The sequence below is a fragment of the Bombus pyrosoma genome, linkage group LG4, assembly GCF_014825855.1.
Source record: "Bombus pyrosoma isolate SC7728 linkage group LG4, ASM1482585v1, whole genome shotgun sequence".
In the NCBI taxonomy this organism is placed as follows: domain Eukaryota; kingdom Metazoa; phylum Arthropoda; class Insecta; order Hymenoptera; family Apidae; genus Bombus; species Bombus pyrosoma.
Genome location: NC_057773.1, coordinates 5,941,711 through 5,955,441, shown reverse-complemented (window position 1 = coordinate 5,955,441; position 13,731 = coordinate 5,941,711). Strand labels below are relative to the sequence as shown.

Genomic DNA, 13,731 nt, shown 5'->3' with positions numbered 1-13,731 from the left:
ATTATAACTTTTATCGCGATATTCCTGCCATCTGATTTTGAAACAATTTTTCTATTTCTATTGCGAATACTACGTAAATATGTCTATTGCAATTATATTCCAATCTGAAAGATATTTTAGAAAATACGCTTTCAATAGAAAATAAACGGTATTAAAAATATAATCTTCTTTGAAAGCTTGTTTTTGAACAAATTTCTCATCTCTTTAATATGGATCGTCGACAAACGTTGAAAAAATAGATTTATTTTACCAAGAGCTATCCTCTAGTGCAAATTTCATTAAAATCGACGTGCGCGGATTTAATATATTCCCCTGCAAATGTGTACAGCGAAATAGTGAAATGTGTACAGCGCTTTTTTTACATATTCATAAACTGAAATCTCCTGCTAGCGAAATATGTTATAAAGCATTTAACGGTGACTTAAAATTATTAAAACAAGCTACGTCTGTATATTTTTCAACCTAACATACATATATTATTTCTTTCATTATATCATGTTAAAGTATATAACTGTTAAATAATATAAAAATCCAAAAATCGTATGTGCGTGTTTCACGATTCTTTTGATATTCTCTTCATACGAACAAATGAAGAAAAAACAGAAACGAAAGATTGAAAGATAACGAATTAAAACAGAAGAACTTGTTATTCGCTTAATTTTCCGTCTAGACCTTATATTATAGTCTTTTTCCACTTAGAGCAGGAGGAAATGAAGCGGTAAAAAGTAGCCAGAGGCAAAGTAAACCACAAAGTGTTCGCGGTCCAAGATGTTCCAAGCGTCTCCACCTCGATAAATGTAACGTCCTGTAGTCGTAACGTCGACTTAATTAAATCAACGCTTTAACAGAGCCGACAAACATTCTCGTATTCTCCGCGACACTTTATTCCTATCTTCTCGAAGGTTATTTCCATTCGCCCTTTCTCTCTTTCCTTCCCCCTATTCTTTCTTTCGTTCTTTCCACCATTGTTTTCCTCTTCGTGGAACATTCTTGAGGAAACCTTAGGATAACGGAGCCCTTCGTCACTGGGGACACTTCACTTTTATGATTTTCATTCCAGACGCGGGCTTTCACGTGGAACATTTGTTCAAACGTCGCGCCGCGCTTCTACCTCGACAGAAAACGATAATCACGCAATCTGGATAACTCACTTCTTCGTACAAACTTCTAGATTATTCAGTTTTTACTTGTCACAGATTCAAAGATTCAAAGATTCAAGGATTCGGGGATTCGAGGATTCGAAGACTCAAAGATTCAAAGATTCAAAGGTTCAAAGATTTAGCCGTTCAGTGCCTCAGAGATTCAAGGACTTAAAGGTTCAAAAATTCAGAGATTCATTACTTACCAGACTACTTACTTCTCCACCATTTATAACGTGGTCTAACTTGTCTCCACCGAATACTTCGAAAAACATGTTTGCAAAACAAAATCTAAAATTCTGAGAAATTACATCTTCTAATTCCTCGCGACGCGAAAGTCTTCGACACGACGATTAATATAATGAGCCTACGGAGAAGCAAGGTGGTTGTTTGTACAACGTCACCCAGGGCACGCGATTGAAATTTGTTCGCCGTGTGTTCGGCAGAGGCAAGTGGAAAGTTTCGAGCCCCGTATTCCCCCGTCCTCTCGCCTCTTCCAACGGAGACAGGATCGATCGAGTAAAATTAAATTTCGAGGCGAAAGTATCTCGAGAACAGTGAAAAAAAGAGGAAGCGAGAAAAAATAGAAGAAAGTTTAACGTTGGGGGGGGGGGGGTCGAGCGCGCCCACGAAAATCCGGGCTTATTGTGAGGGCGAAACAGAACTTTTAACGAGACAAACCTTTTTACTCGCAGTCGACGTTTTACCAACGAGCGCGAAATGAAGTTCGGCCAGCGGTATTTTTAAAAAGACAATACAGCCACCGTGAAACGCCGGAGGTTTGGATAAAAGAACGGAGAAATCTGGTAACTAAGACAAAGGCGGGAATGCATTGAAAATCGAGAATGGAAGACACAGACCGGTTGGAGGCAACACGCGCGGTGAAATGTTCATTGAATCGACTAATCTATTCAAATGACAAGAGCCCGTGAAGCGGAGACTAGAATGGAAAAGGAAGACCGATGGTATTATTGAACAAAAGCTTTCCGTCATGTTGCTCGAAAAAAAACCTTTTTAAATTGAAAATCTGTCGTATTGTCCCTTTCTAATATGGCCAGTTTTCATCTCCTTAGTAGTCGTTCCCGTTGTGTCTCTTTTTTCCTTTCTTCATTTCCTTTTCTTTGGATGATGACCTGTTCACTTTGTAACTTTCTTTCTCTATCAACGACGACAGCTACTTTGTCTAATTGAACGTGAATGTAATCGAACGAAGTGGCGATCACAGAGGTTTGCGTGACAAATTTTTCTAGGAAATTATTTTCTCAGATTTCGAACGAAGAATATTTGATGGTACTGTGACTTCCTTTGGTATCACATAAAACGTAACGATCGAATTACGAACGTTCGTGAAAATTCACGAAGAATTCTTCTCATATCGAAGAATTTAGACTTTATGGTAGAGTTTCCAATCTTTTGAGTAAATTACGCGATCCTATGATGTCAAGATTACGTGGAGATTCTTTATGTCAAGACTTTGAGATCTTCCAGATTCTTCCAATAAATCCGATAGATGGTTCTCCTTATTGCACAAGTCTCCTTTTTCTATTTCATCTTTGAATAGTATCCAATCCATTACAATGGTAGAAAATCTTGATTGTTTGTTAACTTTTCAAACGAGAACTTATCCTTAATGCACGTTTCTTTGTTACGAGTGTTTTTTAGTTCATTTTATCATTGAATAGCAAATTCGTTAAAATCGAAGGAAATTCTAGTCGGCCGCTAATTATTCGAACGAGAATTTATAGGATTTATAGATCCAAGTTCTGCGAAAGTCTGATGAAGAGAAAAAGGAGAAAGGATTAGGAACAGCAAGGGCTGGCTAAAGGCGACCGAAGTTCAGCCTGCGATTCGGTAATCAACGTTCGCCTGAAATCTGGAAATCCATCGTCCGCGGATTTCCTTTCGAGGATCTTAATTAATCTCCACCAGCTCTTGGGCCGGTAGTTTCGCATTTTCCTCGACAACGTGCTGATCTCGACACTTCGCAACCTCGAAGATTCTATCACTGCGTAGTCAGTAAATATCATTTCGAGTTTAACCGCTGTTTTCAGTTTCGATCGACGGTGAAATTGTCAGAAATTCAGCGAGATCAATAAGTTTCCATTTTAAAATAGAAATGCAATATCGGTTGGAAGATTTTTGTTCGCTTTTAATCGAATTTTAATTAAATTTTTGCGAGTTGATAATAATTATAGGAAAAAGGTATTCGATAATTCTGGATGAAAGTTAGAAAATGGATCCCGCGATTGTTACAGTGGAATCGAAAGATGTTCGAGGCGAATGAAGAAAAAAAAAAGAAAAAGAAAGAAAGAAAGAGTTTTAATCTTTGATCTTTCAATTCTACCGATTATTTTCTTGTATTTTCAATCCTCCTTCAGCAAAAGACAATTTTTCTAATGCGGTGCTGCGTTCTTTAATCCTTTTCGATCGCTTTTTCTTCCCTTCCTTTTCTAACAAAATATCCATGTTCTTCGAACTCAATACCGTCTATTAATCCCATTCGACTGTAACTCTGTTTTAAAATTCATTTCCTCGCATCGAATCAATATCTTTAATTTTCTGCGCCAGTAAGAAACGATTTCTCACGTAAGGTGCCTATACTTTAATCCTCTCTGTGCTCTTCTTATTTTTCATCTCTCCGCGACCCAATACTTGGAGAGTGTACACGTATCTTGAAAAGTGACAGGGACATTTGGATGAAACCATTCAGACGTGTCTCTGGCCGAGTTCTCTGTGTATAAAAACACCTCTTGCCCGTTTTCTGTGCTGCAAAACAGAAACGATAAAAGATTCAAGCTCCATTCCGCCAGGATTCTCCTATTGGTCCGTGCTATTTCTTTCTTCTACGGGAGAAACAGCGGAGGAGAACGAAGAAAAACAATAAGTCGCGCGGCAAGATTGAAGATAAACAACTGAAGGAAAATGTATAGAGGGACGCTGGTGAATAAAGGGACCTTGAAATAGAGAAAGAAACGAGCATTCGCGAGTATAAAAAGAAGAAGAAAGAAACATGGAACGAGAGAGAGAGAGAGAGATAAGAAGAGTTTAATTCGGGAAGCTGTACGGGAGCAAAATTAATCCTGGAAGCCTTCTTAAATTATTCCTCACCACGCCGGTAATTAATACTTATCTCCGTTTCTTTATCACGTCGGACTGTCTCCCTTCCCTGTAGAAAAAAAGAGGGCGAAAGAAATGGGATAATTCAGACGCCGGTATTGACTTCCTCTTGAAATTAAACTAGTTTCTGATAAGTACGATTGGTTGAGTTACTTAACATCCTTCCTTCGATCGTACCAAATCACTGTTATCATTCGATGAACTTTCGACTGCACATGATCCTTAGAAAAAGAGATTTTTTACAACTATGAAATTACCATCGAATTTAAATCTCTTCGCTTCAAGACTTCCTTGAACCGTACGAACTCCTTTTCGTTCGGATCCTTGCACGTGATCTCTACAACTTTACAACGCTGTGTATTTACGATCTTTATCCATGCAAAATCCTCATCGATTAACTCGTCGTTGTTTCGTTAATCATATCTTGCTTGATTATTTTATGATAAAATCCATTCCATATGAGACGCGTATATCTTGATATATATTTTCTCGAATAATTAAATAAACCGACGAATAAATGATTATTTCCTCGAACAGTGAAATATTCATGTAACACTAATTACGTCGCATCAACGTTTCCACGAGAATTATTCTCGGCGAAAAAAAAAGAGGGCGGGGGAAATTACCTACCGCGTGACGCTAATGAACGCTCATCAACAACAAAACCGAACGATTAATTAATCGTTCGGCGGAGTGGCATTGAATTTTCCCGAATCTGGAAGTACAGGGGAAAATTAGCCGGGGATTGTCGAATACGTAACGAAAAGGATCATACGACGCATCGATTATCTTTCATAAGCCGGATTCGTTGGACGTGTACGAGGAAGATCGAGGGAAATTATCGAACGATCACAGTCCATCGTCGAGGTTGTTACCAATTATCGAACTAATTTTACATAACGGACGATACCGGATTATTAAACGCGGATATCCCTGTATAATTTCGCTTAATCACGCGTGCCAACCTGACGAGATTGAAATATCGTTCGAAAGACGCGATTCTCTCGCGATAATTAAAACAACTTTTCGATGCAATAACTTTCCGATAATAGCTTGTTATGAAGAAAAATATGACGTATAATTAGCTATCGTATTATAGAATTAATTTCGCGAATAGCGAAGAACTGGTTCATTTTCATCCTGTCAACCATTCCGATATAAAATTCTAAACATGAAAGCATTAAAAATATTTGGCAGCTTGCGAGCAAAATTTTCAATACAGAAGTAAAGTTAAATAAACTACGTGTTTGCTTTATAAAATCATTTTATCTCTTTTTTATATCACCTCTTGCACACATGGGGAGGATTCGTGAATATTTACGTTTTTCTCCGTTCGTGTTGGGCACGTTTTATTAAATCAACGTATTCGATAAAAACTCCACGTATGACTCGAGAAATGAAAATGTATTTTTATATAACGTCGAACATGTACGTGCGACTACGATTAATGTGTAAAATAATTCTCATCATTTACTAAAGTATTGACGACTTTCAGTCGTAAAATACGACAGACATTTAGAAAATTTTACGTTAAACGTCTCGTGATTGCTACCTGCCGTTCTTAAATATAAAATTTGGGAACACGGAAAATTTCTAAATTCGTAAACTCGTGTTTTCCATGAGATTACAGAGCTACCTACTCTGATTAAAGCTTGGGTCTATTAAGGGGATCCGTTAGATCTGTTATTTTAGCCTTCAGCGTGTTAATAAACTAGTCCCGCTATTGATTCAGTGTTTCCACGGTAACGTAGGGTTATCATCCCTCGAAAGGAAATTCTAGATTCTGCCCCCTCCGCCGTCTCGAGGTTTAGACCATCCGTAATACACCATCAGCGAGATAAATATGAGTTTTCCTCAGCTAATTAAAGGATCAACGAAACGCCGTTGTGTTTCTTCAAATTGAAACGTCGCTCGTCTTTAATCCACCCAAGAATCCTCCCTCTTGATTACTTTTCTTTTATCATTCGCCCAGTTTTCTTCGCCAACCAGGTCCCCACTCCCTCTAATTCAGAAATTAAAATCGAGAACGGAATTGGTACACGCTCGATTTCCCCAATTTCTTGCCTATTCCCCAACGGAAAATCGGTCATTTTGCGTTTAAGAAACATCGAAATTTGTATTTCTTCGTGTCTCTCAAAACATTTTCTATATTTAAGAAACATTAGTTATGAATAATAAAATTAAATGTTACATATCTAAACGGAAATATGAATAAACAGCAGTTGTAATAAATCGTCGATTTAAAAAAAGAAGGGGAAAGAAAAAGAGGAAATACACAAGCTTCGATTTCCTATATCTCGCGCACGTTCTGATAGGAAATAGTTAAGGCAAATGTCAAGGATGGTCAAGATAGTGAAAATAAGGATACGATTCCATAGACGTCTAGCGAAAATCGAGCCTCGATTCTTTATTTTACGAGAAGGTTGAGCATCCTTCAATGGCGGTGAAGCTGCCATTGGTCGACCGTAAGCCGCCACGAGTCGATGGCTCGTATTTTCGAGCAGCCTAGACGAGGCGTCTTTCCCATCGATCCGACGGAAAGCGTCGCCAGACGACGAGGAGCCGTAATATCGTTACGGACGGTTGCAACCCCGTAAGACTCGATGACGTGCATGCCACGAGTAAAGCAGATCCGTCCAACGATTTTAATCCTCGGTGATTCTCATCGTTTTAGGATCGTTTCACAGAAATTATCGTTTATATAGACCTTACGAGATGCTTTAGCACGGGGTTACTCGGCTTTACAGACGTTTCCATTGAGAATTGAGAGAAAATTAAGACGTGTGTACAAGTAGGATCTTTTGATTCTCGTTAAATATTATTAGCCAGCAGTGCAATACATTATATTATGTCGTATATTAGAACTATACGTTGTATATTAGAGTACCGATGACTCAGAATAATTTCTTCCATTACGATAGTAACGCATTCGTGGAAAAATTACGTGGAGAATTCCAACGATCCGCAACAGTGTTCAACGTAGAACACAGCGTAGAATATAAGAGATACAATGTTATTTTATCGAATTACGTATGATCCATTTTGTTCTATTAAAATAAAGATCATAACGTTCGACAGATTAGCTTTCATGTTTGTATAAAGAGCATCGTTGTAAAAGACGGGTCTGTAGAAGAAAGACACTTTCCGGACAACCTAATAGTTTTAGGATAGGAAGAACTTCAAACGTAAACTCTTGATGTGTAATCGCTAAGTGAAGAATAACGTAAAAATAAAGTATGGAAGGATGAGTGAGAAGATCAGACGAGGAAGCCTGTGGTTAGAAAAATTGTAACCAAGTGGGATTTCTTAGTCGCCAGATCGAGATCAAATAATTATTATTATTATCGTAATATTAATTTGGAAGCACATTGACTACAATATAATTTATATGAATTACGATACGATTTAATCTTCGTATAACAAGGATCATAAAAATCCAAAATAGCGACTAGGCTCTTTCAAACACCACAAATCAACTAGAGACGTAATTTTCAGAGAAGAAAATTGAATGAGAAGAATGGAAAACCATAAACGCATGTTGGAAGCATCGAAAGCATGCCCTCGAGGGTTGAACGAAGGGATGTCGAGCTACGGTAAAAGAAAAGAGGAGAAAGAGACGGAAAATGAAGACGAAGCTCGATTGTTTTTACGAGGGGAGGGCGGCGTGTCTAAAGTGGCGAGGTCGGCAAGATTTGTGAGATAGGAATTTAGAATGGGCCGGAGGCGAGATACGTCGTTTCTACTTATTGTTAGCAACTCTCCGAGGGGAGAAAATTAACGCGGTACAAGCTCGACGTTCATGGCGCAAAGAGCTGAGAAGAGAAGTGAAAAACGAGAGACTCCTCGTGCACGAAAGCCTCGATGCTTCAGGACCTTTTATCCTGGTCCCGTGCATCAGACGCATAGTTACATTTACATTACACCGAAATTACATGTATAGTTAATGATCGCCCTTGTCGACCTTTACATCTTTTTCCCTCGCCGTGGTACAAATCACAAATTACTCTATAGGAAACAATAAAAATTGGAACGTTTCTTGGTAATAGTTTATCGGTTGCTAGCTTTTCTTATATCAAATCTTACATTGCAATCGTTGATTTAATATTCCAACAGCCTAGTACATGTATATGATAAATTTGTAAATTTTTGTTCTCGAAGACAAAGCGTCTTGCGTAAAAATTTTATTCTACATTTTCGACTTATTCTCGCACCTAGAATGATCTTTCGTCGATTATTTAGTCCGGTCTAGTCCGAAATTAGCCACGTCCAAGTATACTTGATAAATTTTCAAACTCGATTTTTTTTAAAAACCAAGCCGAGAATGAAAAAATTGGATTCTATATTTTTTTCTTATTTTCACGGCAAAGAATCGCATCGTTCCCGCTTTTACATATCATCTTTTACGTGTTACTCGGCCGGACTCTGCACGTACACGTTTACTTTATTTATGAATTGTCATAAAAGAGCTTGCGAAAACCACCTCGTAACTTTTAATTCACAACGCGTGCGCAATAAACGTCTGAAAACACAGCGTTATTAATGCATAATGTAAACCATTTTTCAATAAATGCTACGTCTCGTATTACTAATTGACCATTGCTAGTCCTATTAATCTCGACGAGTTGCTTCAAACGTACATAATCAGGCTCGCATTTACAATCAAAGGATCATTGAACAACGCATTAAAAGCGTGTATGTAAATTCGTATGAAAAGATTCTTGATTAACGGACAACGATTGTATTAGGGTAGAGAGTTATTACTGGTTCCTATGAATTCGAGCCCGCTGATGATTAATCGCAAACGAAACACGGGTGCAGCTTTATTTCACCGTGGAGTCAGCGATGCGTCCTTTGTTTCCCGATGGTTGCAAAAAATTTGTAACTTTTTCTGAAATAAGTGCACCGCTCAGAGGTGGAAATTTTCGCTAGGACGATAGTAACGAGACGTTTAATTATTCAAAACGATACAACTCGTGGCGTAACGCGGATGTTCAAACGATATTTTACAAAATGCAACAGTGAGAAGATTATATCTACTAATATAGTGTAAATAATAAATAAGCCTTATATGTAGCAGAAAAGAAACCCAAAGGCGTTACTCTCTGTTCCTTGCATATTCATATTTTATGTATTTAATTCCATTTCTATCCGGTGAACAGTAAAATCGTTAAAATTATTTCGTATCTCTTTTACAGTATAAAAATAATCTTATCTTATGAATGATTTAAATTTGTCTTCGTCGTGTTTGCCTATCGTTAAAAAATTCCTCAAATCTGAGAAAAACATAAAAAAATCATTAATACACTTAAACTTGTTTAGTATCTATCTGAAAAAACGGAATTAGAGTTATCATTTTTCCTAGCGTTCACCTTTCACAACTGAGGCAATTGATTTGCAAATATACAACATCTTTTCCACTGGTTATCGTTTCAAGAAAAATTTTAGTCGGCTACTGTAATGAATTATTGTTAAGAAGAATAGAATTAATACAAATTCAACGCGCAACTGTTTATTTACATTTTCATGTTTCAGGCACTGGCTGGAAGTAAATATGACGACAAGCATCTGATGAGCAACGAGGTGATGGAGAAGACACCATCTCCTTTGAAATCAACGTACAACTCCCAATCATCGCGTAACTCTGATTGCCCGCCGTCATCCAAACCCGCAATGGCGAATCGTTTGTTGGATTGGTTCTCCGTCGTGATGGCTGACTCTAAGCACCGTCGACCGCATCCTAAACCGAAAGGTACGAATATACAGACGGTAGAACTAGGTCAATCTTGAGTTTATACTTCGCAATATGACGTTTCAATTGAATTTCGATAATTACTACGGTGAGTTGTAAGAGCCGTGGATTCTCTACGTCATTCTGTTTCGTTGATTGGTTATCTTATTTAAATAACGTTGTACACGTATGATAAACAATTAGAAAATTAATAGAAAGATGAACTATATATTATAAGACGCAATAATTTTATATCAATGCCCAATATTTATTGAACGAATTTTTAAATCTTTCTCAACATTTTTCGATTTTCGTACGTAATTCAAGAAGAACTTACGATTTACTTCTATTTGACTATCCTAATTAATATTTTTAATAATATTTTTTATTGACTGCGAAAAACATATTCTTTGGATTACGAGGAACGTTAATTAACCCTTCGATGTTGCGCACAAACGACACGCAACAGCCTACAACTTTCGTCAATTTATTTTCGTTGTTCTAAATTTCATCTTATTCTAGAGAAATTTAATCAATCTACTGTTAGCAATAGATTAAAAAAATGTATACGTAAGTTGAATGGTCTATATGTCGTAATAACGTGAGAAACATTAAATAGAAAGAGAGACAGAATTAAAAAGGATTAAAAAGACTCCAGTGGCCGTTAATTACACTTTGGAAGTAGATAGCCGATCTGTTTCTCGAGTAATGAGTAAAATATTCCTACCGAGCGATAATTTCAGTTAATTTCAGCCGCGTAAACAATAGACGGGCTTAAAAATCGCGTGACCACTGTAACGATAATTGCTCCGCGTGTTCTGCTTAACAGCTGGTAAAAACGGAAACGGTGGTGACGTGCTAAAAGTTGCTCTAATTATCAGTGAACTGCACATGCGATGACGTGGCGCAGCAAATTAGTAACAGGGGTAACGGCCATCGAAATTCTTGTAGTCATTCGTGTTATCGTGAACGATGTGCAACGATGGCAAACTAGTTTGCAAATCGTGAGTTTGCTTCTAAATAAGTCCCGATCGACAATAATCGAATGAAAAGCTTCCTTAGTTCTCGGCGATTGTCTTCGCAAATTTGTGAGAAATATGGAAACGAGGAAAGATATTTTTTTAAAGAAGTAAAATTCTGCTATTTCAGGAAACAGAGAGAAGAAGAAAATTTTACTAGGAATAGATTCTTGAAATTTGCTATGGTTTTCATCGCGTAATAATGAGGAGAATAATCTTATCGTTAATTTCCACTGATAGCAATTTTTTGATACATTTTATAGAAACAACAGAAGGAAAGATAATGTGAATTATTTAAATTTTATATTTTCTGAAATCCTATACTTTTATATTCCATTGTTATGTAATTTAAGTTATTTGAACAATTGTCAAGTGAATAAAACTTTCCTTTTGAAAGAATTACAGTGATATAATAGGGGACTTACAGGGTTAAGATAGTCTCTAGACCATTAAATCCTATGGAGATGATTCCCAAGTTGTCAAGCCCGAAGCGGATAGCTGGTGATTCGTGAAAGCTCGTTAAAACAGTTCCTAAATCACTGGTCTCGATTAGAACGGTCATCAAACCGAGTAATCCAGTCGCGATGACCCTAGTACCGATAGCGAGACTCTTGTAACAAGCGAAAGTCATCATTGTAACTAGAACAGGCACTACGATAATTTCGCTATTCTGTAAAATTAATAAAATTGATGAAATTTATAAAAAATAATTCATGATGCAATTACCATCTGTCTCGATATTGTAGATATAGTGTCATGGTTTATTACTGTTGATTTTTCTGTCAGTAAACGCTAACTGTGTCCGTGTTACGGAACAAAGTTTTTTTTTTTATTCAAAATATATATAATTCGTCAACGAGTAGAACGTTTTCATTTAATAATAATTTCAGTCACGAGTATGGACATGACATGCGTGTCCCAACTTCTGAACCCATACTACACTTTTCACGATCAACAAGAACTTGACATATTTGAAAAACGTAATGAGAAAAATTGATTCAAATTTTGTTGTGATATCTGTAACCGATGTGCTTTGATATTTATGGGCAAATGTCCGAAAAATGAAATTTTTCTGAATTAAAATTTCGAAGATTTAAAAAATGCTTAATAATTAATTTTAGATTTTATCACTGTACACCACTCTTCCTCTAAATTCCTCGTTTCACATTTTTATCGCTAGAAGTGCTCTAATTACAAATATAAGCTACTTAAATACCACAATACAGAAAATTGCTGAACGATCCTAAGAAGACAGCAAATTTTTACAAAATCTCTCCGCCATTCGAGAAACTGATAGGATTGTCTTATCTCGTTGACTGGCGATACGTTTAACATTATTTGGAAAAACATAGTTGGCAATAGCCCCGTTGAGAATGACCGAGTCTCTCGTTATAGAAACTCGACGATCGAGTTGAATATACAAGAGACTAATTGCTCCGCACGAAAAGGGTGGCCTCTGGACATTACAACGCTCACGATCCGGCGTAGTTTGGAACTGCGGGAACTGCCTCACATCACTGCACGCTATTCGACTTCAGTACAATCGCTTTCGTACCAGCACGGAATTGTCCCGTTCAAAGGAATCGCTTCCACTTCAGATCTACCGATTACTCGGCTCTATCTCCGTCGATACTGTTTCCAGTTTGTAACATCTCCATTTGATCTTATCACTGAAATCAAAGACCATTTATTTATTAGGATCTACCATCAACTTCGTGTACCGTAGAGTTTTACTCGCTTTCATTTCCAACTAAACACTCCTGAATGGTATTTAAATATGAAAATAGAAATCTTTAACTAATTCCTTTGGAAACTTCGAAAAATTGATAAAATTATTCGTTATAGTAATAAACCTCGTTATTCAGTAGGTTCATGTTTAACATTTATTATACGTCTCACATGGTTATTCATATTGTATGCTAATCTCTTACTGGATACACGTTCGCGATAAATAACTCGTAACTTCCGTATACATTTTCAGATTTCTTTCAAATTTGACCAACATGATCGTGCCACACCAGTCACGGCTCGCTACAGCGCTAATAAAATTTCAATATATTTCATACGACACATATATAGAATACGTCCTCTTAAGAATTCTCCATGATAAACGTTCAAACACTTGCGTGAGATAGCGTAACTGCATTCGATCCAGTTACTTTCATTTGCTATAAAATACAAATGACCAAGATGTACCTGTAGATGCATCGATATTTATATTTCATTGGTGGCGTCTGTCTGCAGAGGCGCGCGGCCATCGGAATTCATATTTCATTCCCGCACCATTTCCAGGTCACTTCCCCATCGGTTGCCAGAGCGAAGTCAGGTGGATGTTCGGACACTTGGACAGTGACAACGACGGCAGACTCTCTCTTTCCGAGTTGTACGGCCTGGAACACGATCAGAACGAGCCATGTCTGAAACCGTTCCTCGACGGCTGCGACACCGACGGGTAAGAAGATGACTTCCGCCCACGCGATTATTCCATCCACGTACCTCTCCGCTACGTTGTAATCCGTTTGTCACATCGCGGCGAATTTTTCTTCTTTCTTTGTTATTTTTTTTTTTTCCTTTTTACGTAATCCCGTCGTCCGTTGCTTGTAAATCATTAAACTCCGCGGATACGTGACCTGAAAAGGGAACGAAGAGAAACAGGGCGGGTTGGAGGAAAGGGAAGAAGATAGAGAAACCCTTTCAGTTTTTAATACCTTCGAGGGGCTTGACGCTC

At 37.5% G+C, this 13,731-nt stretch overlaps 1 protein-coding gene across 1 annotated transcript in view; it reads left to right on the top strand.

Moving 5' to 3' along the window:
- LOC122567230 (proteoglycan Cow) overlaps nt 1-13,731 on the top strand; it is a 226,503-nt gene that overhangs the window by 208,790 nt on the left and 3,982 nt on the right. The window contains exons 7-8 of the mRNA XM_043725591.1: nt 9,789-10,005; nt 13,296-13,455. Coding sequence (XP_043581526.1) covers nt 9,789-10,005; nt 13,296-13,455 — 377 coding nt within the window. The remainder of the gene's footprint in view (nt 1-9,788; nt 10,006-13,295; nt 13,456-13,731) is intronic.